This window comes from Odontesthes bonariensis, chromosome 12 (assembly GCF_027942865.1).
Source record: "Odontesthes bonariensis isolate fOdoBon6 chromosome 12, fOdoBon6.hap1, whole genome shotgun sequence".
NCBI lineage: Eukaryota > Metazoa > Chordata > Actinopteri > Atheriniformes > Atherinopsidae > Odontesthes > Odontesthes bonariensis.
The window spans coordinates 14519350-14543346 of record NC_134517.1 but is presented as its reverse complement, the minus strand read 5'-3'; the positions used below and the strand labels follow the sequence as shown (position 1 = coordinate 14543346).

At 40.6% G+C, this 23997-nt stretch overlaps 2 protein-coding genes across 13 annotated transcripts in view; one reads left to right on the top strand and one right to left on the bottom strand.

Moving 5' to 3' along the window:
- Positions 1 to 876: 876 nt before the first annotated feature.
- Positions 877 to 13794, bottom strand: med14 (mediator complex subunit 14). Of its 2 annotated transcripts, XM_075479198.1 has the most exons (29): positions 13364 to 13794; positions 12864 to 12890; positions 12666 to 12771; positions 12331 to 12504; positions 12075 to 12204; positions 11842 to 11970; positions 11611 to 11718; positions 10631 to 10763; positions 10333 to 10483; positions 10086 to 10197; positions 9661 to 9786; positions 9364 to 9442; positions 8870 to 9029; positions 8548 to 8742; positions 8099 to 8233; positions 7905 to 7981; positions 7654 to 7814; positions 7179 to 7325; positions 6788 to 7032; positions 5758 to 6027; positions 5284 to 5533; positions 4691 to 4813; positions 4296 to 4472; positions 3002 to 3240; positions 2710 to 2889; positions 2392 to 2499; positions 2115 to 2240; positions 1819 to 2008; positions 877 to 1673 (listed from the first exon to the last, which is right to left on the bottom strand). In XM_075479198.1, exons 1-29 carry the CDS (start codon positions 13537 to 13539, stop codon positions 1600 to 1602), a joined length of 4308 nt encoding a protein of 1435 aa, XP_075335313.1. In that variant the 5' UTR covers positions 13540 to 13794; the 3' UTR covers positions 877 to 1599. The 2 variants fall into 2 exon arrangements, with proteins under 2 accessions (XP_075335313.1, XP_075335314.1); XM_075479199.1 differs by lacking the exon at positions 4691 to 4813.
- A 2885-nt stretch (positions 13795 to 16679) lies between these two features.
- usp9 (ubiquitin specific peptidase 9) overlaps positions 16680 to 23997 on the top strand; it is a 37689-nt gene continuing 30371 nt past the window's right edge. For 9 of the 11 annotated variants that reach the window (XM_075479196.1, XM_075479197.1, XM_075479193.1 and 6 more), the window contains exons 1-2: positions 16680 to 17091; positions 22584 to 22852. In XM_075479196.1, the coding sequence (XP_075335311.1) occupies positions 22751 to 22852 (102 nt within the window). In that variant the 5' untranslated portion in view covers positions 16680 to 17091; positions 22584 to 22750. Of the gene's footprint in view, positions 17092 to 17157; positions 17176 to 22583; positions 22853 to 23997 lie in introns of those variants that run through there. The other 2 variants (XM_075479187.1, XM_075479188.1) reach the window with 2 other exon arrangements.

Sequence of the window (23997 nt, the reverse complement as noted above, 5' to 3'; positions counted from 1 at the left end):
GATCACAGCATCACTGGGTGAGGATGAAACCTTAAAGCGGAGGTGTTTCCTGCAGGTTTTTAAGCCAACATTGACCAAACCATACATTTGACTAATGTAATAATGTTCAGGTAATGCACTTAAAATTAAACTGCAAAGTTTACACAATTAGCATCATTTTATACCACTGGGAAGGAATAATCTGCGAGCTGAATTTCACCGATTCATCTGCAATATTACCAATTAAGTTTTTTTTGTTTTTTTTTTAAATGTCTCAGAAAGTTAACACCAAGCTATACAATTTGGTTTCCAACCAGATAAATCAAGCAAATTATTTATCTTATAAATATGCTTATCAAAGCAGAAATATCCTATACAACTAAAAATCTAACCGTGGCTGCTTCGCAACTCAGACATTTTGTTTGTAGGATCTGTATGTAGTGGTTAGTAATTGTAATTTACAACTATTTTATAAAAATCTATTTTATTACTTTCAAACAACCTTTATTTTTTACACAATTCCATTGCCTCGAGTGTTTTTTTTTTTTTTGTCATTTTTATGAATTGCTGCTGTAAAACTGTCATTTCTAAAATGTGCTGCTTGTTCCAGATTCTTCAGCCTAAAGATATGAAAATCAACCATCAGGGTTCAAACCTGCTTGAAATGTAAGTTTACACATTTTCACAATGAAATTTGTGTTCCCTGGTATCAAATTCAATGACACTTAAGGCTTGAAGTTGCATTTTTTAAGTGACGAATGTAAGAACAGCTGAGTCGAGTTTCAAGAGTTAGCAGCTTCAGTGTCTGTTTAGAGCATTTGTTCTGTGTTGAATAGCTTGGTTAACTTAAATAATCTTACTCCTTTTGCTCTCAGTGGAAGATCCTCAAAGCACAAACCAACTCTGGGCTTGGTTTATTAAATAGCAAAGTCAGACAAGATGTCTGAAATTCTTCCATCAGGACTCAAAATGGGTCTTAATAAAAATACAACTGGCTTATAAAGTTTGTCACAGTTTTACAGTATTGAAAGATAAACTTTGAAATAAAAATGCAGAGATATTGACAAAGTCAAGGCAAGGAGACAATTAAATAGTGTGCTAAGGAATCTATCTCCCGATACTACAATACTATCAGTCAGAGGCATATAAAAAAAAAAAAAAAAAAAAAAAAAAAGAGAAAAAGAAAAGACAGGGCTCTTGCAAAATCTAACAAACCTGATACTTTTCCACAAGCAAATATACAACAATGTACATGTTTTTGTAAACAACCTTAAGTCTCAATAGATTATCTCGTTTACAAGTGCACCTGGAGGGAGAAAAAAAAATAAAACCTTTATATGCTTTTGCATTCAATGTTGACCTGCTCCCAAGATTTGCCTTTACTGCAAATCAATAATAAAGCCTGTGGCCCACAACTGTACATAGTTCACTTCCTTTCTTAGAAGCAGTTAAGTATCAGGTCAAAAGTGTTACAGCAGAGGAAGAAAGAACGCAGGCTGGATTTTGACAAACTGGGACCACAGGAGTTACTCTCGTGTTCTGTCAGCTCAGGGATGCTTCCTCTTCCATGGCAAGGGACTCCAGTCGAGTTTCAGCACTGTCTCTGAAAGAGTCGGGTTTCTACTGTCGAGTGCCAGGAGGTAGCGTGAGGTTGGCCATCAGCTCATGAACTGATGCAAATATGGTACACTCACCTGGATGAGAGAGATTACATCAAGTGTTAGCGAGGCTACTTAATGTGACATTTAAAACAATAAATAAATAAATAAATAAATCACTTGATTCTGGTTACAGTTTGGTAAATTATTCAGTGTTAATCAGCTGTGAGTGCAGTCTCACCCTGTCTGGCTGGGTGCAACTCATTGAACCTCTTGAGGATATTAGAAACCATGAGCGCCGCAGCCCCAGAGGAGCTGTGCTGCCTGGGAATGTCAGCCTGCTGAGTGAGGCCTGTGGCCATGTCGTACACAATGGGCACAATGATGCTCACAGACTCCTGGGGCACTGGGATACGCTGGGTCAGCTGCAACTGTCGGGCAAATCAGACCAAAGACACAATGTCGGGTGATTCCAGAAGTTCAGAAGTTTATCATTTGTGTCTGGGTAGGTTAAAGTGAAGCACCGCTGCAACTTACAAAGAAAAGCATCTTTGACTTGAGCACAACAGCAATGGTCCCAGGAGGCGCGATGGGAGGAGCACTGGGAGGGATGGTGAGACAAAACTGGACATTCCACTTGAGCTGTCCAGCCTGGTCGGGGTACTGCAGAGAGATGAGGCAAGGAAAAAAAAACACAACACATTTTTATAGCTTCCTTTAAACACCAAGACAACTTTAAAAACAAGATGAGGAAATACATCGTGAGATAATGCAAAGCTGCACAAACAATTCATATAAAGAAACAATCACCCACCAGCTCGAGCTTCATGATGCGTACACAGTCCCTAAGGATGTTAGTTGGTGCCCCCAGCAGCTTTGTGAAGGCACTCAAAGTGTTGAATTTAAAAGGAGGACCAGCAACCTAGAAAAGTAAGTTGAATTAAATATATCAATAGGTTGAAATGTGTTCCAGTGACTGGCCTTAAAAAGGCACAAACCTACAACCCAAATAAACTGACAAATATATTTTTTTGTGAAAGTGCCAACGGCACAAAAGTTTCAAATGGTTCCAGACACCAAATTTTCATTTGAGATCATTTTAGACTCCAAAACAACTGCTGCTTTTACTTACTCTGGTCTCAAAGAACCTCTCCAGAACCTGAAGTTCCTCTTGGGACCAGGGACCTGTGTTTTCTGGGGTGACTTTGAGCTGCAGCGTCTGGTAATTCTTTGGATTGAGAGCCACCCGGCACTTGAGTACATCCGTCTTGAACATGATGACTCCCGGCTCATTAGAGTTCATGATGGATAACTGAAGGAGGTGTGTGACACAGGACGGGGTGGTTACGGTACTGCAGAACAGTTGCTGTAATTTCAGGAAGAACATACTGCGGATTAAACTGGAGGATCTTTGTGATACTCACATTCGCCTCCTGCTGGATAATCCTCTGTAGGTGCCGTCTCATGATAACTGAACCTAGAAAGCGCTCCAGTGGTGAGCAGAGGTAGCTTCCTGCCAGGCCTGGCAACAGGCTAGGAGTGGGTGAGGGGAGCAGAAGCCTATTTAAGGCACTGTGGGTGAGAATGGTAGGAATGGAAGCAGCCCAGGGGCGCTGAGGTAGCTTTCGAGGCGGAGGCATACTGGTAGGCATGACTTGGGAACCTAAACCAAAGGGAGAAATGTATAAAAAATGTTGCTAGAATTAGACTACTGAGCTCATTACATGTAAACATATACATGTGTGCAACCCCTTTCAGACATACACTGCTTTCCATGAATCAGGTGGCAATATTTTGATTGGATTCGGTAATATATACGCAACAATTTAAAAGAAATAAAATAAATAAATTGTTGGCTTCTGTTCAGCTCTACAGAGGAATCCGACAGCTTGTGCTGTCCAAATTCTCAACTCTCTCACAGGTTTTCCTATGCTAATTAACTGCAGCGCTGAGTAGTTGTTTGTCAGAGTCTGAGACGAATAAATGAGAGAAGACAACTTAAGCGTTTAAGTTTGTACATTTGTCTGACCACATAATCACAATTTTCAACTGTATCCATCTGCTGCCCTTTTGTTTAACCCAGCGGTGCTTGCTGGTAAGCTTGACAAGAATTCTTATGGAAAAACATGGTGTTATGAGAAAACTGTAACTCCATGAGGACTGAAAAACAGAAATGACAGGTTTCCCCAGGTTAAGTAAAAGATCACTTTTTTTTTCTCAAGTTGGTAACTATGATCATTAGTGTATTACAGTTAAACCCTCACAAGAATACTAATGATTGTTTAATAAGCTTAAACAAGTTTAAAAGAGGTATTTTCAGCAGCTTCCACCCACCGCCATTTTCTTTTACACAATTAACTTGGCATGCTAATGTGAATTAAGGCAATGACAGGACTGAGTGATATGCCTATCTGGATTTACTGTCCAGTCGCGTGTAAATAGCAAATAACGTGCACGCACTGTGGTACTTTCTGTCACCTTCGCTGGCATGTCTGAACGAGGCCGCGAGGCACATTAACACAAATATGATCAATGTCTGAATGGCCCTGTAAACACATTGGTGAAGTCGTAAATTGTGGCGCATCGCAAGTCTGAAAGGTGTATATGTCAACAGATAAGGATCAAATGACTGGGATCAGCATCATGACTCGGAACGATTGTCTATTTATGTAAAGAAAATAATAACATGTGAGGGAATATCACGAAACAACAACTTACTTGTCCCGGCACGTGGAGAATGTGGGTCAGGAATAGGCGAGTGTAGCGAAGGATTGCCAGGAGACATGCCAGGGATTCTTGCCCCAGGAGAGGGTCCTGAGACTTGAGGTGAGCCAGGCCACTGGCCCCTATGGCTGGGGGACACCATGGTATAGGGAGAGCTGGGGTCCAGAGGACCTAGGGGAAGGGAATGCCAGTCATCGACCAATTAGCAATACACAACATAATAATAAACATAGATAAATGCATCGCTGTGTGCCCGCGGTTTAAAAGCCATTCGTTTAATGACTGCTAATGCCTGCAGCCTACAAAGGTCTAGTGACATTCACTTCAGCCCGTTCCAGCCCTTGCCCCGCAGAGCAGAGGTCAGCATTCACAGCCCCCCTGCTGCTTACCGTGGGGACTGGCAAAGCTGGTCTGGCCCATGGCTATGCCGAGAGAAGATGGAGATGGGGTGGGCCCGAAAGGAGAGGGTGCCCTCAAAGCTCCACTAGGGGAGCCAGAGGCATGGATGTTCCCTGCACACACACACATACACACACACATCAAAGGGCTCATCAGACTCTAGGGTTGACAAGTGCTCCTTGCACACATGCTCACACTCAATCATCACAAAAGCTAAAGCTGGACGGAAGGGCTGTAGTCCGTGGCCGGCGGGCAGAAATGGAGAAGAATGGAAGGAGCATGACTAAATGCATGCTTAGTTTCTTGGCTGTGAGCTGTGTATATGTTGAAAAACACAAACGATCTCATGGTTTCACAAAATTAAAAGGGCGTAAATGGTTGCTCGTACGTGTTCTGACACTTTGCTCTTGAAACAAATACATGAATGAGCAGAGAGGCCGATGACAGCATTGCGACAGTCATAAAAACAATGATTTGTTCGAAATGCTGATTAGCAGCCTAATGAGATGAGATGACACAAAAAGCACGTGATGACATTCACTCACAAATCCAGAAAAATGTCCAGTGCCGTGTATTCTATTACCTGGTGACTGGGTGGGCATCATGGATGGCGAGGGAGTTACATTGGGGTGATAATTTGGTGGTGGTGAAGTGAGAGAAGGATATACACCTCCTGCACCCCCCCTCATAGTCTGTGGCTGCTGTGAAGCCTGCAGCTGGTTCATCAGACTGTCCATCACATCTACACCCACTGGTGAGGGAGGGTTGTCATCTTCATTGACCGAACGCCTGCGAGCATCTTGATTGCTGTCCACAAACATGTTGAGGAAAGTCTACAGAGAGGGAAAACAGTGGAGGAAGAGCAATTTCTGATGTGAAAAGTTGAATCAGACTGCGACCGATGGCTTCATGTTTAGTGTACAGACATGTCAGCAAAAGGGCGACAATTCACTTTTTTTTTGGGGGGGGGGGGTATTAACAAGTCAGTCGGCTAAAATACATGTGAGGGATGTTTTGGACAAACTTAATTCCTTTCGTGCTTCCTATTCTGGTTTACCTTGAGTCCCGGAGCAGGGTAAAAGCCTTCCACAATCTTTGTGTTGTCAAAGAGACTGTAGGCTCCGTCTCTAATGGCTACCACTCCACGACTCCGGCAGTAAATATCGATGCAGTACATGTTTCGGAATGCCAGTCGGATGTGTGTGGGCGATTGGGGTAGGATGGAAAAACACTGGTAGGCAGTGTTGGTGCGCTGGGTGAGGCCCAGCATGGGCACTGTTGGTAGCTTGTTGATTGAATTCAGAGGAGCCTGTGTGTCAGAGAGCACCTGGACAAACAAAGAAGAAATTCAACAAAACACTAGAGTAAAAGTAGACAGTATGTGGTTAGAGAAATAAAAGAAATTAAAAAACACAGTACAGAGAACTGAGTTATGTTTCTGAAAGTGAGGAACATGAACAAAACCAAAAACGAAACATTTAACGTGTAAGAAAAAGGATTAAGTGTATTTTGTTGTCCACTGATATTTAAATTAAAAGAATAATTTGCAAAATTCTAATAGTCTCAGTATTGATTTTTAATTCATTGATTGATTATTCATTTTTTGTCCGTTATTTTTTTCTAAATTGTGGATCTTAATCTGGTAAAACTGAAAAATGAAGTATGAGGTCTGGTTTATTTTTCTCTACATTGCTCTCCTCCTCCTGCTCCAACAGTCCAAGTGATGGAAATGTGCAGGGAGTCCTCTAAAGGTCAGTAACACCATACTTCTACTCAGCTCGACATAACATCATTGTATTTGTGGCCCCATGCTCGATGTCTCGGGCAATCGAATTACATCCGTCTGCTTTATAGTCCACTTGTAACAAAGTCAACCCTTTTATTTTCTTGGAAATGCCATTGCTGTGAGTAAAGACGCTGTGACTGGAACCACCAAAATATCGGACGTTTCTTTTTATGAAGGTTAAGCAAACACATTTAAGAGTTACCTTGAAGGTCATTTGGTATCGTTACTCCACCCAGATCGAACTGGCACACGTGCATTTTGATTTTTTTTACTTTATCTTTATAATTGTGCTATTGTGTACCTGCAGCAGCTGCATCACATTTGGGCCCTTGTTGAACATCTCCTGTAGCTGGTGCAGGATGATATTATGGCAGTTGGAGCAGCCCGAGTTGGGCCCCACGGTGCCCAGGGCAAGGTGGAAACGCTGGCTGCTGGAGTTCCACTGGATGGTGACAGAGCTTCCTTTGGTGGTGCCGTAGCATAGAACCAGTTTACGGTAATTATACAGCCGCACCTCTGAGAACAGGCTCAGAAAAGATGACATTTCTAGAGGAAAGAAGCCACAATGTGCAGCTATATCAGACAGGAACTCACAGGCAGATTACACTGAATTAAAAATATGATGTTGCAACTCTTTTCCAACACAGTGCAAACAGAATCTTGGTTTTTTTTAAGGGTGGGAATGCACTTACCTGGCAGTGCACGAGAGAAGTTGAGAACACACTGATAGAGCTGACTAATGGCATTCCAGTCATTTAGGAACATCTCGACGACCTTCCGCCCGCCCACCGGCTCCGACAGTGGGTTTTCATAAGTCAGATACACATGCCGCGTGGAGGCTAATGGAACAAACAGATGGAAACATTTACAGGCTGGGCCGATGCAGACACAAAGGCGGTGGATTTAAACCTTGAGACAAGAACTATTCAAAACTATGACAACATTTTTGGGATGCTATAAGATATGGTTCAATTTAAAGGGGTGACGTACAACTTCAGCAACTCAGTCCAAAACAAACAAAGCCAAAACTGAAAGTAAAACCTGAGGGGCAGCATTTGAAAAGTTCAGAAATCTCTTTGTTGAATAAACTGGCCAATTTGGACTCGGACTGTAACCCTCTCTTCATTCTTTTGTAGACAAGATAACCCCTTTGTAAATGGCAAGTACCTTGCTCCTTGCTGTGTGTGCTGTTCAGAGGACAGTTTGACAACACCAGTTCAGCCACCCAAGTTCGGTTATTCCTGCCCTGCAAGCGAAAAGTGCAGTCCAGTAGGGAACGCTCCAAGGCTCTCCTGGTCTCCTCTCCCACACCTTTACAGGGGGGAATTCTGGAAAGATAGAACCAATGATTTCTCTGTAGTCAAAACAGGTTGCAATTTCTCACACGATGAAAACGTGCACAACTTTGTGTGTCTTACTTCAGTAGTCTTATTGCATGACTGCTGCCATCTCCCTCCACTTGGACTCCCTGATTTGGAATCTCCATGTTGGACAGCTGTTTGGAGGACATAAAGACATGTAAAATCATCCAGAGAACACAAGCCTGGCATTCTTTTTTAAAATCGAGAGATATGAGAATGGTTCAAAGTACCAGGACACCGTGTGGGCTTACCTCTGCTCTGAGGCCGATAAAAGGCATGTTGGTATCGCACATCGCAACAAGGTGAGCCAACTCTTTGTTGAAGGCACACATTTCTCCCGACCTCTTAGGTTTCTTTGGCTCCGTATCTCCTTGGTCTCCAATGATCTACAGAGCAAAAAAAAAAAAAAAAAAAAAAAGCTTGTTCAAGGCTGTTTTTTTTTGTGCTCTTATATGTTTTTTCTCTAAGAATACCTTGCTATAACAGAAAGATGACCAGTGCTAACAAAAGATCGTTCAAATTAAGCAATTAAACTAAAGGTATAATAGTACACCAGAAGTATTCATTAAGAAACATTTTTAGAATGTCTTACACACATAACCGTTTCAATGAATCATCAAAGCCATTAAATTAAATGCCAAGAGAAAAGTTCACTTCCTCACGATGAAGAGGTTTGGATAACTCCAAAACTAACGACTACCTTTCTCTTTGCCCCAGGTCGGGCTTCTCTCATTGTTGTCGAGTCCTGCACAAGGTGTTCTAGGTTGGGCTTGAAATGCTGCAAAAGCTGTGCACACATGGGTCCGTCATCTCCCTCTAATTGAGTCACCGACAGGAAAGAATACTTGTACTGCAACGTTGTGGGACTGCTAGGCACTTCAAGCATTTCCACCACCTATAAACAAGACAAGGTGATAGAACCCAAGATTATGAGTTTGAGAGAAAACGGGGGAAAATCGAGACACTTTCGTTAAGGCGAGTCATTTCAGCCTTTTTCGTCAACCTGTGACTGAGGAACTCACAATGTAGTACTGTGGAAGACGAGTGAGCTTGATGAAGAGTTTGTGCTTGGACAAGCTGCCAATGGGGTGAGCAGCTGAGTTGGAGAGGTGGAGGATATCGGTGCACACTGTGGGAAGGTGTTTCACAGACTGTCGGCAGCGCTGCTCCCCCAACCAGAACCTGGTCAGAGAGAAAAGGAGAAGTCAGTCTCTTCATGAAAACTGAGCTATAAAACTTCCAGGATTCTCAGCTCACAGCCACTGTTTTAATACCGCTTACTAGTGCAAGACTGTCACACCACAGGCAATTCAGCTCAACACCCATCATCACACCTTCTTAGCCAACTGTATCTACAGACTGAAATTCATTTTGACAAGTTAGGAGCAGGCGTCAGACTCTCTGACCTAATATTGACTCTTTACTCATCGTTACTGTTATTTTCTGAACTGCTCCTGCTGTCACACAGACTATCAGCAGGAAATATGCATTTTTTTGTTCACATTCATTAACCTACTTCAATTGCTGAAGCCAAGATATTATGCGCTTCATATCATCATTGATAGTCTTTTCAATGTCATCCAGCATGGACTGATCTAAAGAGAATAAAAGACAGGTTTTATGTTCAAGAGGGCTGAAAATAGAAAACAATAATGTTTTAGTGTGAATTGAAATAATCTGAGCTAAATGAGCAGAAAAAAAAAAATCCTTTCTTGCTATACTAAACCAAACACTCGCTGAACACAAAAACATAATAGAACTAAAGCGATCAATCGACAGACAAAACACAAACAAAAGAAACAGTTCTGCTTACCCAATCCATATAGCATAGGTTGAAACATGCCTGAGTGCAAGTCTACAAAAATGTGCAGGCACTCTGATCGGCCACAGGGCTCGAGTATCGGAATAACCAGTGTGGGTAAAGCAGTCTCAACGAATGCTGAAATAAACAAGCACACACATGGATCACACACATCCTTTAATACTGTAAATGACTGAAAAGCATGGTTAGAGATATCAGATGAAAAAAGGAATATGTGGAGATAAAAGATCTTTATGAGCTAAAGGGAGTTTTAGATATCACGGTTGGGACCACCAAAATTGTCCAACTAGATGTTTTACATGGATACAATTATGAAGAATTTCTGCAGATGATAGAACTTCCACTTATTTAGCTAGACAAATACCCAAATGAAGTGTTCATTTGTAAGGGATGGAAAAAGATGATTAAATACATACAGTTGTCACTGGGATTGTTAGTCTTTAAAATGGCCTTCAATTCCTGGAGTTTCTGATGGGACCGGGCATGCACACTGTCAATCAAAAGTTTTTCCACTGACAGGTGGTCAATCTAAACAGCAAGGGAGAGAAAATAGATGCTGTTGAATTTCTAATGCAACTAATTTATTTATTTATTTTTAGACACATTGGACTCAACTTTATATTACACTGAAAATAAAGCAACAGCAAGCAATGTGCATTTCACCTTCATGGCCCTCTCCATTAATTTGGAGTCGCATGCAGGCAGAGGAGGCTCGTGAGATATTTGTAATGGCTTAGATACATCCGATTCATCAATCTTGATGGTGACTTTATGAACCGATGCTGTGCCGGTTTTCCTACCCAAGACCTGTTGGCTAGAGACACAAAGGTAACAAAAAGGTAAGAAAACTGCACAATAAAAGACATTTTAAGTCTCATCTCTTACTCAACTTTGGTAGTTTTTTGAGAATTCAGTTCTGTATAAGGGGGGTGGGGGGGTGGGGGGGTTTACAAGGTCTTACTTCCAGACGGAGAGTGTGAGGTATTTGGCGGGCACATATCTCTCCTCCTGCACCAAATCTCCCCAGCGCTCCCTGATTAGCATCAGTGTCTGAGAGTGGAGCACCTCTAGCTGCAGTGACAGACAGAAGGAGTCTGGCAAAAAAAATTGCAGTTAAAGAAGAAACAGCGTGGCAAAATATGGATCAGGTGGACAGAGGTAATGTATTTCCCTCATCGACATTCAGGGCACACACACGCACATATCCTCAAGACATAGTTCACTAGTTAAAGGGGGTGTTTGTGCCTCACACAGACTGCTCTTTGACACAGTGGTGGGTGAGAGGCAGCGAAGAGATGTACTGATTAGCATTGTGATTAGCACAGTTGTGCTCAGCTTGCATGCTTGATTAAGCACTTTGATGACAGCATTAATGCTAATACTCAGTTGTTTCTCTATGCATGAAAGCTACATTTCACAAAAGACCGAGGCTCAGAGCAAATCCGCAGCACAAGTACATCCCTGCCTCGTGCAACAAATAGATAACACTACTCAGTTTGATATATAAGACATAAAGATACTTGCATTATGTGAAATATGTAACTTCGCTGTATTTCCATACACGTGGAAGCACACATCTCCATAAAGAGTTAAAAGACACCTCACCGACCCGGCTGGGTGACAGGTTAAAGTAAGAACAGTACTGCCCTGTCCTTGTCATTAACAAAAGTCTGTTTTGTTATTTATGAATTAATGAAGGGGGAGCCTAAGAAAGCTACAATTCTGCAGCTGTGTTTTTCCATTGGAATGCTGCACTTGTCTGCCTGACCAGTCAACACTCTATATGCTCCAACACACTTTCCTGCCCTACTGCAGTAGTTCAGACTGGGATAAAAGCCAAGTTGTTGCAGGCAGGACATACAGAAAATGCCTCTGTGTGTGTGTGTGTGTGTGTGTGTGTGTGTGTGTGTGTGTGTTTACGCAGACAAACACGAAGGATACGCAAGCAGTTGTACATGTCCTGCAGGGGTTTTTCATCTGCACAAAGACGTGCCTGAACCAACTCGTGGATGAAGTTCACCTGCAAGCTGTGGACCAAGGCTCTGCCATCTGTCAATAAAGAGTGGGGGAGGGATAGACGAACAGTGGGAATCAGGCAATGAAGTATACTGGCATGCCTTTTCAATCTAATCACTATAGTGTGAGGCAAAGGTGAATTAGTGCCCGCCTTACCTCCAGTTTCTTTGTCCTCCACCAGAATCTCCAAATTCAGCAGCCTCCAGGGAATATCAGGGTCATCTCCCATTACAGTTAAGGTGGCCTCGAACTCTCCCTCCACACGAAATTTGACACGCCCATTAGCTTAAAAAAAAAAAATAATTGCATACACACATAAGATGTTATTGATACAGGTGAAAAATTGCAAGAAGTTAAACGAACAAATTAGGTATACAAAAACTGCTTACCAACTGTAAGATTTGCTAGCTGGGGTGGTAAGTCAGTGGTGACCAGGCGGTGCCGTAGAATCTGATTAAGCTGGCTCAGAGTGGTCTGCTTCTCAACTTTAGTAATGGGGTCAGGGGGAATTATCTTATCCTTGATAAATAGACACAGAAATCGTTACGCTAAGAAACAAAACATACACAAGAAAAAGTTGGAAATCCTATCATCTTTTCATACAAGACAGTTTTTCGCAGGCAGAAATAGAAGTTGAAGACTTACTCGTATGCATGTGGGCAAGCGTGGGTATGACCCTGTGGTCAGAACGTCAATTGCAAAGGGAATGGCAAAGCTAGGCAAACGAGCATGTACCAGGGCATCCCTGGCAAGTGATGCCAATCTGTCAGCTGTATCCACAAACAAGATGGTCTGCTGGTCCAGGAAGCTGGAGATCATCTGTCACCATACATACCACGGGAAAGATGTAAGCTTAAGTTATTAATTTATCTATCTAGTTATTTATTTATCTTACATCTATTTCTTTTTTTGCACAAGGTTATTTGCAGTGCAATACAGTAAAATAAGATAGTGGGATAATCAAATTGCATGAAACATACCGCACACTTCTCAACTTTGCCTGCATTGCTTGCCCATTTCACCAGAGCGAGAAGACGTACAAACAGCTGCCTAGTGCGACTTGCAAACTGGACAATCTCAATTTTCCTGAAAAATGAAGAGCAATTAAAATCTAAAAGACATATATTTCGCATTGACAGATGATAAAGAGGAATGGGTGGCATTTTAAAGAAACATACCTCTCCATGTCAGTTTTTCTGGGGAGCCTGAAAGAGAAACATTGATTCTATCATAAACCCATAAATGATGAGCATTTGCAGATCACCCTTCCCAACAGGTTATGTTCATTCCTGCTTTAACAACAATACTGTTACGTTTAGTTTCATACGTTTGGAGAACGTGGACCACGGCACTAGCGTTGAAACAGTCAAACACAAACTTATCACTGCACACAAATGCTTATTTATAAGTAACACACTAATAGTAAATATCATCACTTTGTTCTGTAGCTAGATGATGATCTGTTGTTTACCTGTGCCTACATACCAACAGTTGTCTGTACAACTGTTATCTATTTAGATAGAACTCATTAGTACAGCTAATATGAAATCCAACTTGATTATCCAAATAAGAAGTGCCAATAAGGGTTTATATTAGTGTCGCTGAAGTTTACAAACGTTAGCTGCTTAGCCCGCCAGTTAGCATTACTAGCTAAGAGGCCTATACTACCGGTACTTACAGTTCCGCCAGCAGGGTAATTTCATGGTAAGTCCTTTGGAGAAGAAACTCAATAAGCAGGCTCAGTCGGACACCCTGTGTGACGGGGGTCCCGGGAGGTGGTGGCTGTGGACCCGAGACAACCGGGCCCCCGAGTGGGACAAGCTGTCCATCTGACCCGATCTGCACCGGAGCCATTTTAAAATGACGATACAGGCTAGTTAGCTGCGCCGCTGTACACCTAGCGCTAACGGAAAACCGTACAGTAGTAGTGGATAACTCTTCACAAAAATACTTTTCTCGTAGCCTCACACCATTTTTCCCATGAGAATGGGTTTTCGGTGTGAACTTGGTTACTTTGATTGGGAGAAAAAAATCGGCAAATGAGTAAAATTCGGTAACTCATTACGGAGAATACTTAAAGCTGTTCAGCCGCCATCTTTGCTGTCAGCGATGATTACCATGGGAGCGGTAGCAGTGAAAACCCAGTCAAGACTTTTGGGGAGTGAGAGTCATGAATTCTCCCAATTTCTGTTTTCACATCTGAGTAGCTAGCTTTTTTTTGGGGGGGGGGGGGCAATTTGTGAGCTATCACGTTTACAACTCAGTCTTGTGTAAAATGTGTATGTGAGGATGCTTTGCTGGGTCGCTTCTATCAGTTAGTCCTTTATTTGTCGACGCGTAAGCAAGTTTGTTGCCCAGGTAACAGGTGACACAGTATGACAAATGATAACATTTTGCTTATTCATGAAATTTCCAATCAGTATATTCTGCTGGCATCTACTTAGATTTAAACCATAAACAACTATAACAATTAAATTACGTCATACTTTCAATTATGTGTCTCAGGCCTATCTTGAAATGCAGGAAAACATTGCCGGTTTTAGTGGTGAATTTTTTTTGTTTGTTGCTTTTTTGACTCCAAAATGTTTCCTTTTTTTTCCACACTTGTGGAAAGAATAGTTTTTTGTGTGTGCTCTATGTATACAAACGATGGCTTATTTGCATATCAGAACCTGCAATGAAACATACATGTATTGTAAAAAAAACAAAGAGGGGAAAATTACATAATAACATTTTCTAAGCAATCAGAGGGGAATTTAATTTTGATTATTATTTTCAAAACGTAAACCTGTTCATGCAGGGTTCCAAAAGTCATCATGAAAGTAATCAAGGATGGATGGTGTTACCAACTACTTTAAATATTCACCCTATTCAGTTTTTTTTTAACATCCCCGAAATGAAAATACAGTGCACCATCCTGGCGTATCTTGCTCTTAATGTCCACCCTTACAATAAAGGGTTGATAATGGCAATATAAAAGTCTTGTCATCTTTGAAGATAATATCTTGATACCTTGAAAAGCACTCAAACTCTAAAAAAAAAAGTTAAACATTCAACAAAGGGTTTGGCGGTTTAAATATGTTTATTATTCCAGTATATTTCTATTTACTACTGCATCTCAAATCAGCAGGCAGATATGTCCAACTATAGAACCTCTTATTGTACAGAGGTTATTGATATTTTGTGCAACCAAATTAAGTCTGAGGCTGATAAAACAGATTGTGATCAATGAGATCAAATCTAACCATTGATGTAGAATAAATTAGTTGCTATGAGGCTTTTTTTTTTTTTGCTGTGTCATCTCAGGCATAGATCTTGGGGGTGTTTGCAGATCAGTCGTTCTCTCGTTTGGTATTTCCTTCATCTTTCTCTGCGGCGTCTGCATTTGAAAGAACGTTTGAGCCCATCTAAAACAATGTTCAACACTGCTGGAACAGATTGCAGTATTGAGAGTGCATGGAGCACAGTAAATGAGTCTTTCCAAGCAGGGAACACTGTGTAGGTATGTAGTTTCCTGTCCACCTTAGTAAAGGAACAAACCTTTGAGAGTTGTTTCCCATTTTCACGACAGCCACAAAAAGCAGAATGTGGCCTTTCACGCAGACAAATACCTCCAGGCTCTAGCAGTAAAGCCTTGATTACCATTTTTATGCCATATTTTTACCATAAACAGTATATTATTATATGAGTAAAATTGTTTTAAATTTGGGGCTGCATGGCGGTGTGGTGGTTAGCACCATCACCTCACAGCAAGAAGGTTCCAGGTTCAACTCATGGCTGGGGCTTTTCTGTGTGGAGTTTCCATGTTCTCCCTGTGTATGCATGGGTTCTCTCTGGGTATTCCAACTTCCTCCCACTGTACAAAAAACATGCATGTTAGGTTAATTGGTGACTCTATAATTGTCCTTAGGAGTGAGAGTGAGTGTGTATGTGGTTGTTTGTCTCTGTGTGGCCCTGTGATGGACTGGCAGCCTGTCCAGGGTGTACCCTGCCAGCCCTCCTGCGACCCGACTGACGGATTCAGCGGGTATAGAAAATGGATGGATGTTTTCAATTTTCAATTTTTTTTTCCATTTTCAACAAACTAAGTAATTAGTTTATGCTCAGTTAACCTTCAGAATGATATGTTATTATTATTGGTAATTGTTTGCAGCTTGGTTTGTAATAGCTGGCTTCTACTTTAATCAACAACGATAAGATACAGGTTTTGAATTTAATATATGGGTAGTAATAATTTACGATATACTGTAATGGTCTCATGGGCCTTTTTTTCCATTACTACTTTTACTTGAAGTTCTATAAGTATGATTTTAGACTTACTGAGGTAACATTTTCAGGACAGGGTTTCTACATGTAATGGAGAATTTTACACATTACTAAATGGGCCTACTGGGCATAGGAGCCCATAGAATCCAGAACATCTTTTTATCAATCACAACATCACAAAGAAAAAAATAATCAAAATCTCAAAAGAAAAAAAAAGGACTAACCAACCAATTATGATAAAACTAAAGGACTAAAATATACAAAACAACTACAAAGGATTTTTTTTTTCATAAAGGAGAGCTATAGGTACGGAGTGATTAGAAATAGATGGACAACACAAATGGATGCAGACAGAAGAATAAACTCAGAAACAAATAACCATATAGAGCTCGGAAACATATTAATTGATAATCTTTCCATGTTTCAACAGTATCGTTTCAGTAGTTTTACAGAGAAGCCTGATAAAACCTATTTTACGTACTGATGAGAAATCGCTTCGTAAGTTTAAATTGGCTTATTCTGTTATTTCTAAATGCAATGAAAACATTACTTTTTCATTTATGACCACCCTATGCGATAGGAGGCGATATAATAGAATGCGCCAAGCTGTTCCACTGTTTTAGCCTGGCTTCAGTCAAACTACGGATTGGATTCTTTTTATTTTTTGCTAGAACCGGAGTCATTTGTCGAAACTGATAGTTTTTTTTTTTTTTTTGCCCTTTACATTCAGCGGGTGTTGTGTTAGCAGAGCTGCTCTGGATTGCGAGACAAACCAGCTCATAGACATCGCTGGCCTGTGGGAGTTCACACACTTGTCTGCCCTGTTTTACCGACCAGCATTTGTGTCCGACTGCGCTTCCGCCATGTTGAGCCGATTCAAGTTGTGAGTGACTGCTGGGACCGAAGTGACAAGCCCCAGAAACCGGACTAGATAGAGGTAGGGGGCTGTTACCGCGCCGGTGACGCAGGAAAAACAGCAGAAGCAGAGGAAAAAACGTAGGAATTAGATATTTCTAGTAACAGGTTTGTGTCCTGCGAAACTGTCACTGATATAGGCTACGTTTATGTAATATACGTCGACACCATCGCTGAAGGCTGGACGTAGCCCGTGAATAGAGGGGAAGTCGTATCAAATTCCTGGTGAGTTGTTAGCCAACTAGCTCGGTATGTTGGATGGTGATTGTTAGCTAGCCAGTGTTAGCGTCAGCTGGTGGAGTATGCAAGGTAACGTTACCGCTTTTCGTGTTACTTGTGTTTCTGAAATGCTGTCTTAATTCTCTCTGTTAGCCTCTGAATCTTCGACACTTGCAACATTTTAAAACTGCAATGTATGGTCGTAATAATATATGTTCTGATGAGCTTAACCCGCTAGATTCACTGATTCCAAGCTAATGTTAGCTACCTGCAAGAAGACCTCGATACTGTCTACACACTGAGAAGGAACATTTCCTTTAAACGTCTCATGTTTACAAGTTAGCGACATGTAGATATCATCCGGTCTTATTTTTAAATATTTACTCATAATTGCTTTGTGAAAACAATGCTACTCTTAATATTTTTTAATCACCTAGGGAACGAAGATCTTAATTTTAGTTTGTTTTAGCTAAGTTACAACTTAATGGATACGGGTCAGAACACCCAGTCAAATTTCAGGAAATAGACGACTCCCCTGTCACTATCATTCACTTGAATAGCTAGCTAAGATGTTTGGGATGTTGAAATGACTGCAAAGTAACATGGATCTTATCAGATTTATCATTTTATAGATTGAATAGTAATAAGTTGTCGAGTCATATCAGCAAGCCGCGATGCTAAATGCATTTTCCCGATATGCACTCACTCAGAGGCTAACGGTTAGCTAACATTAACTGTTTGGATTGGTCCTTGTTAGCACGGCTGCTGGTCGTTGCAAATGGCGTTCTTGTCACATTGTTGGAAAGAACGCTGTGTAAAGTAATGTTTGGTCGATGATGATTATAGTTTTACAGTTGGTTGGGTGTTTATTTGAGCTCGTCAATGTTGCAGCAAAGGTTTGCAGGGCAAATATAACGTCAGGCCCGAACGAATAATGAGGCCTGTGTATGTCAGCGCAGTGAGCTTTTGACGACAAGGCCTTTACTGCTCTGCTGTCTGGGCGGATCGCCTTGCGGGCTAACCTAACGTTAAGTACCGTGGCTAGCTAGCAGCAAGCGTTAACTACCAAAACCACCAGCTGTTAATGGTAATTGAAAAGCGCTAGTATGTAACCGTTGTTGCGTAATGTCACCGCATACTTTTAAATTGATCTTGAATATGTAGTTTGGAAGAAACTCAGAGATAGAGCATTTAACGCAGGGCCTACATGTCAGATTTATCCGTCATTAAGGTGTCTGTAAATAACTAAACAGGTCGAGCATTTCAAAGTCGGTGTAGCACCTTATTCTGTGATCCAAATCTTAAAAAGAATTTCAAGTGTTTACCATTGCAATTGTGATTTATGACACTGTACCCTTTTTTGATGATGGGATCATTGTTAGAGGAGATTGCTTTAGAAACATGAGATTACTAGTTAGCCTGTACCATTTTAAAAATAAATAACTAAATAAATAAACACAAGTTATCAAAGTAGTATAACTTGCCACACTTGACTAGACTAATTTTCTACAAAATTTCTTAAACTGGGCAACAAAACTGAAAGTCCAATTCATTCTGCAGATGTTTCCATTTCCACTACTGGCAAACGGTTTTAGGACAGGCGATCCTTTACAGCTTTGTTGTGTAACTATAGTACCAGAGTATGTTTGTGATATATTTATTTATGATTTTTTTTTTTTAATTAAAAAAATACTTTTAGCATTAAAGGCATTATTGAATCAACAGAATGAATGTGAAGTTCAACTTGTGAAATGGTTACAAGAAGAAAATAACAGTGCAAAATTTGGATTCAATCCTTTTCTGTTGATCGATTTGAATATATCATATTGAAAATGAATAGGAATAAATCTTAATTTATGTTAAATGAAGCCCAGAACACATGCACACCTGTTTGCCCTGTAGGACTTCAAAACAAAAATTGCACACAGCAGAGGAGATGCATAACATGAGTTGATGTCATTAAAAGGGTGTCAATTCCATTGGTTTGGCAACTTTATTAAATTATGTAAAACAATGCAGAAATGTGACTTTTTGTCAGTTTCACCCAGCTATTTTCATACAGGCAAATTAATATGATTATGCAACCATAATAATGATTATTTCAAACAACTGCAGTAACGTAATTAGTTATTTGTCTCAGCCAGTGTTATCACAGAATCTTGGCTATAAATCACGTTTTATGGACTAAATCTAATTACCGTGGTAGCTTTTGTATTTGGAAATGCCAGTGTCAACATAAAGGCAATGAGTGTGAATGAAACACTTGAAGAGGTAAAAAAATTCTAATCAGGTCAGAGAATCTGACGGGGCTCAGAGCCCGGTGTCTTAACTCTTCAGTCCAGAATGCATCAGTTTTATCCTGGATAGGGCTTTGCATGATATTAGCTGTTATGTGTTTAGCTTTAGTGTGCTTTGAAAATAAGTCTACTCATTAGCTGATAGCTAACTGTATGAGGTTTCACTATTAGCTTTAGATATTTGAAAACCCTCTCCGGATATTGCCTGTTGTGAATATATTGTACCGTTTGTTAACACAGGTTTTAGTTGTCAGCATGTACAACCACTCTGACGAATGCTAATGCTCAAGCAAGTGACATTGGCAACTTATAAAGTAAGACTTATTCTAGTTTCACATTCTTAACAGTAGATGAACCGAAAAAAAGTCGCATATGCAAAATTTGTGCAATTTAAGATAACTTGTGGAATGACGAATAAATGGAAAATAGACAGTTGTTTTTTACCAGTCATTCCAGATAGGAGAGCTGCAGCAGATATGAATCTGAATGTCTGTAGTTCAAGATTTGCTCTGTCTTATCTGTATTTATTTTTACGTGTGATGGGCATCAGAATCTAAGCTCTAATTCTATTCTTATTTCCAATCATTTATTCATTTGGTAAAGTCCTGTTTCTGGGCAGAAGACTAAGCAGAGCTGGAGCTTCAGGAAATAGTATGAATTGAGATCCTAATGATATCCTGTCATCTGGAGTTTGATTCCATTATGTACTGTGATTAACTGACGTTTTTGCTGGTTAAACAACATGTCCCCCCCCCCCCCCCCCCCCCCCCATTTTGTCATGTCCCTTTCTCTTTGTAAAGGTGGGCCTTTACAGTTAGAAAGTCCCAAGGATACATTTGCTTACGTTTTATTCATATTTGGTAATTATATCATGGCACACATCGAGTTAATTGCTGAGACGTGAATGTAGAAATATTCCAAGCAGAGCTCAAATGGAGAACGGAGCACGTGGTTGTACTGATAAGACAAATGTATTTAGAATCGAAAGTGAATGCAAATATTATCACCCAGGCCTTCTGTGATCCACATCCTCTCCAGTTTTCAGACCCAACTCTTTGCCTTCATGCTGACCTGCAGCTCTAACCACAGTATTAAATGCACACAGTTAATATTCCAGTGCAGACGCATAGTATTTTTGACCTTATACCTTCCATCCTCTTATTATGTACTGCTTGGGTTCTTTGCCTATCAGACTATAGAATATAGCACAATAAGCATGTTAATGTTATAATATGGAAAAACTAATTGTTGAAATAATCCAACAGTAATTGGCTAAACCGTTAGTCTGACTGAAATCGAGTTTCTCAAAGCCAGACTAACATACCCAGATAATTTTGGCGGGGGTTCGAATCACTTCTGTATGTATGTGCTCAACTAGACTCAGATGGGTCTAGGCGCTCAAGTGTATATTTCTTCCGCCGAATTAAAAAAGGTTATAAAGCTGCTTTCTTTCACATATTTTTCTGTTTCATTTCTCAGGTGGCTACGTATGTGACTGAAAAAACCAAACCCAAACCAGCCAATTAAAACCATACTGAATTTAACCAAGGTTCATAAATTACCTTGGCGAGCACAATTGTACTATGTTTGATAGAAAGTATTTCCCAAAACAACAAATATTGAGGATCTGTTACAGATTCAATGCTACCGATATTTGGAAGAGAATAGAAATAAATCTGGTCCAAACATCTTTCTGCTATAGTAATTCAATCTAGATGCTTCCAATCCCATCTCAGGTCTGTGAAGCAGATTCAACCAAACAGTTAACGCTACAGTCTTTAAGCTAACGTTGGCATTCTATCGTTTACCAATATAAGGAACGGCTATCAAAATCTTACCCCCATTTGTCTTTGAAAAATGGACAACCCATGTCTTAAAATCCATATTTGTTTAACTTTCTGCCTCTGTATTTTTTCTCTGTAAGGTATTGCAGATTATACAGAAATTTGTTGTGCTACATTCAGTCCTAATGTCTCAATATTTTTTTTTATATCCACTTTATTATTGATATTAGGTGAAATGAAGTGAGGTGGTGCTCCATCTGGCTCAATGATCTTAATATCCTGTAGAGTGTCACATGCCATTATTCCCTAAATCTTGTTGCGTGCGAATGTTTAAGAGTAAACAGAAGATCATCTATGAAGTTTCTTCTGTATGCGATGCAACCCACATTGAGAATCAAATAGGATCTGAAAAGGCTTATGGTTTCCAAAATTTGTCAAGTTCTTCTGTGAAGTTGATCAATTGCAAAGAGTTAAGTTGTTAGTTATTTGTGCCCCAAATGGAAACTTTGCATCACAAATAACCAAGAGGAGAAATACTTTAGTGATAACGAAGTCAGTAGTTTTGAAAACGCGATAATCGTAAAACAAAGCTGTTGAACTCGGTGTACAGCAGTGTGTTCACGTTACAGTGCTTTGTTGCTACCCTGTCACCATCATACATACTTGATGACTATGTTCGTATCTGCTTTAAAGATGGAGATATTGACCGTGTTGGACTCTGGATGGATTTAAGCAGACAGTATCTCCTGACTCAGTTGTAGCAACTGTTTGGGGCCTGCAGTGTCGTGACGTAACAGAATTTCAAAGTTCAAATGAGTAGGCTTGTGGAGGGTTGCTTTTGGGTTCTATCTGAATATGATATGTCATGGGGTTAGCCAGAGTGTTAGAATATTATAGTGAGGGTTTGATTTCCAGTTTTGCCACATCTGTGGCAAAAAAGATCTTAAGCAAGAGGCGCATAAAATTCAAAGCAGCATTTTTTTTTTTTTTAAGGTCGGATGAGTTTTGGCTGGCGGTGTCTAAAAGATGTGAAAATGTTAGTAATGATCTTTTGAAACTTCTCTGCGGCTATTCGGAATACTTTGTTGATTGTGAGATAAGTTTGTTGTTGAAATTGAGATACGATTCAGGTGTTAGATGTCATTTAGAAGCGAATCAGAAACAAATCCTTGAATGCTACTGCGTACTCTAAATTTGATGGAAAAGGAGTGTTCCTAAGCAGCACTTCCAAACCTTGCACATGTAGTTGGTCACAGAACGCGGAAGTTAAGTAGCTGTTTAAGGACGCACAAACATAGTCCAGTTTGGTTGATTCCAATGGAAGTTTTTAAACAATCTTCTTACCCATCTTGCATAATATGGATAGATTAAAAAGCCATCTGATGATTCTGACCTTTGGTCCTCTTCCCTGCTACAGGTTATGCAATGGTCTCAGCAGCACATCCAGATCTCCAGGTGCTTGTGTCCCTCTCTCGTGTGTTCGGGCTCTCTTCCCTCTGCTCTACAGCTGAGGTGGCTGTGATTTCCCTCCTTGCCAGCGCTCCCTAAGAGGCCAAGATTGCCAAGATCTGCCCTGTGGCGAGCATGACGGCCACCACGCGTGGCTCTCCGGTGGGGGGCAATGACAGTCAGGGCCAGGGCCAGGCACCTGACGCTCAGAGCCAACCCCCACTGCCACAGAACCAGGTCAGTATTAACTTTCTACCTAATACTCAGCGAGTGAACAGAGAAAGAAAATCTTTAGCTTTTTGTGACTTTCTTTTGCTTTTAGTTCTCTATTTGATAGTTAAGACACTGCAGCACAGTGTTGTTGATGTTTTCTTTTTCCTTTTAAACCAATATTGCTTGCACCCAGCTCCACACAGATGCCCATAGGGACCAAAAGGGAGAGGAAGGGGGGAGGGCGGAAAAGAGTGAGAAAGAGAAAGTGTGAGGATGAGGCATCAATGAACAGAGCCTCCTGAGTGATGGTTAAAGGATGTGTGTGTGTGTGTGTCTAGATGTGTGCACTTGCAGGCCTGTGGTGGTTAGAGATGAGCCATGGTAAGACGTGAGAGCCAAGCTGGCTATGTAGGTCAGCCAAGCAGAAGGAGCCTTCACCATACTCCCCCACATTTAATATTTCTCAGTTAGGTGTTTCTCTTGACGATGTGTATTCTTCCTTTAATCTTATAGAGGGATTCTCACACCATGACTAATGTTGATGTTGTTCGTTGGATGAGGAAGGAGAGAAGGGAACGATCCTGGTGCTTAAATGCACACTGACGGATATACATAGTCTTTGTTTCTCTTAAGATGCTTCATTCCAGTATTTCTGTACAACATCACTGAGATACACCCACATACTAATACATTTTTACTTCACACAAGGCAGCTCTCTTTTGTTGTTCTTTTTTTTTTTTGTCAGCAGGGCTGAAAAGGGCATTGGTCTGTATGCTAAATACTATAGGTATGACGACTTGAATGGCATTGTTAAAAGGCTTTTCAGAAAAAACACCTGTGTCTTTATATTTGTATGGGTGTACGTACACTCACTCAACAAAACGATAGAAGTGCTAATACCACACTAGAATTAGCGCCTGTCTTTTCACTGGTTTATGGCTATAGCCATAGATAGACTTAAGCAACGGATTAAAAAAAAATAAAATAGATAAATAATCACACTGGTTTTTGCTGGTCAGTAAGTCAGTTCCACTTGGATAGTGCACTCTTTGTTTTTTCAGTTGAAATAAAAAGACATCAGGAGAAACTTTACTGACTGACGCATTCAACGTGCATTGTTCTACCAACCTACGATTCACCTTTTGTAAATGTGAGGATGTAGTGAGTTA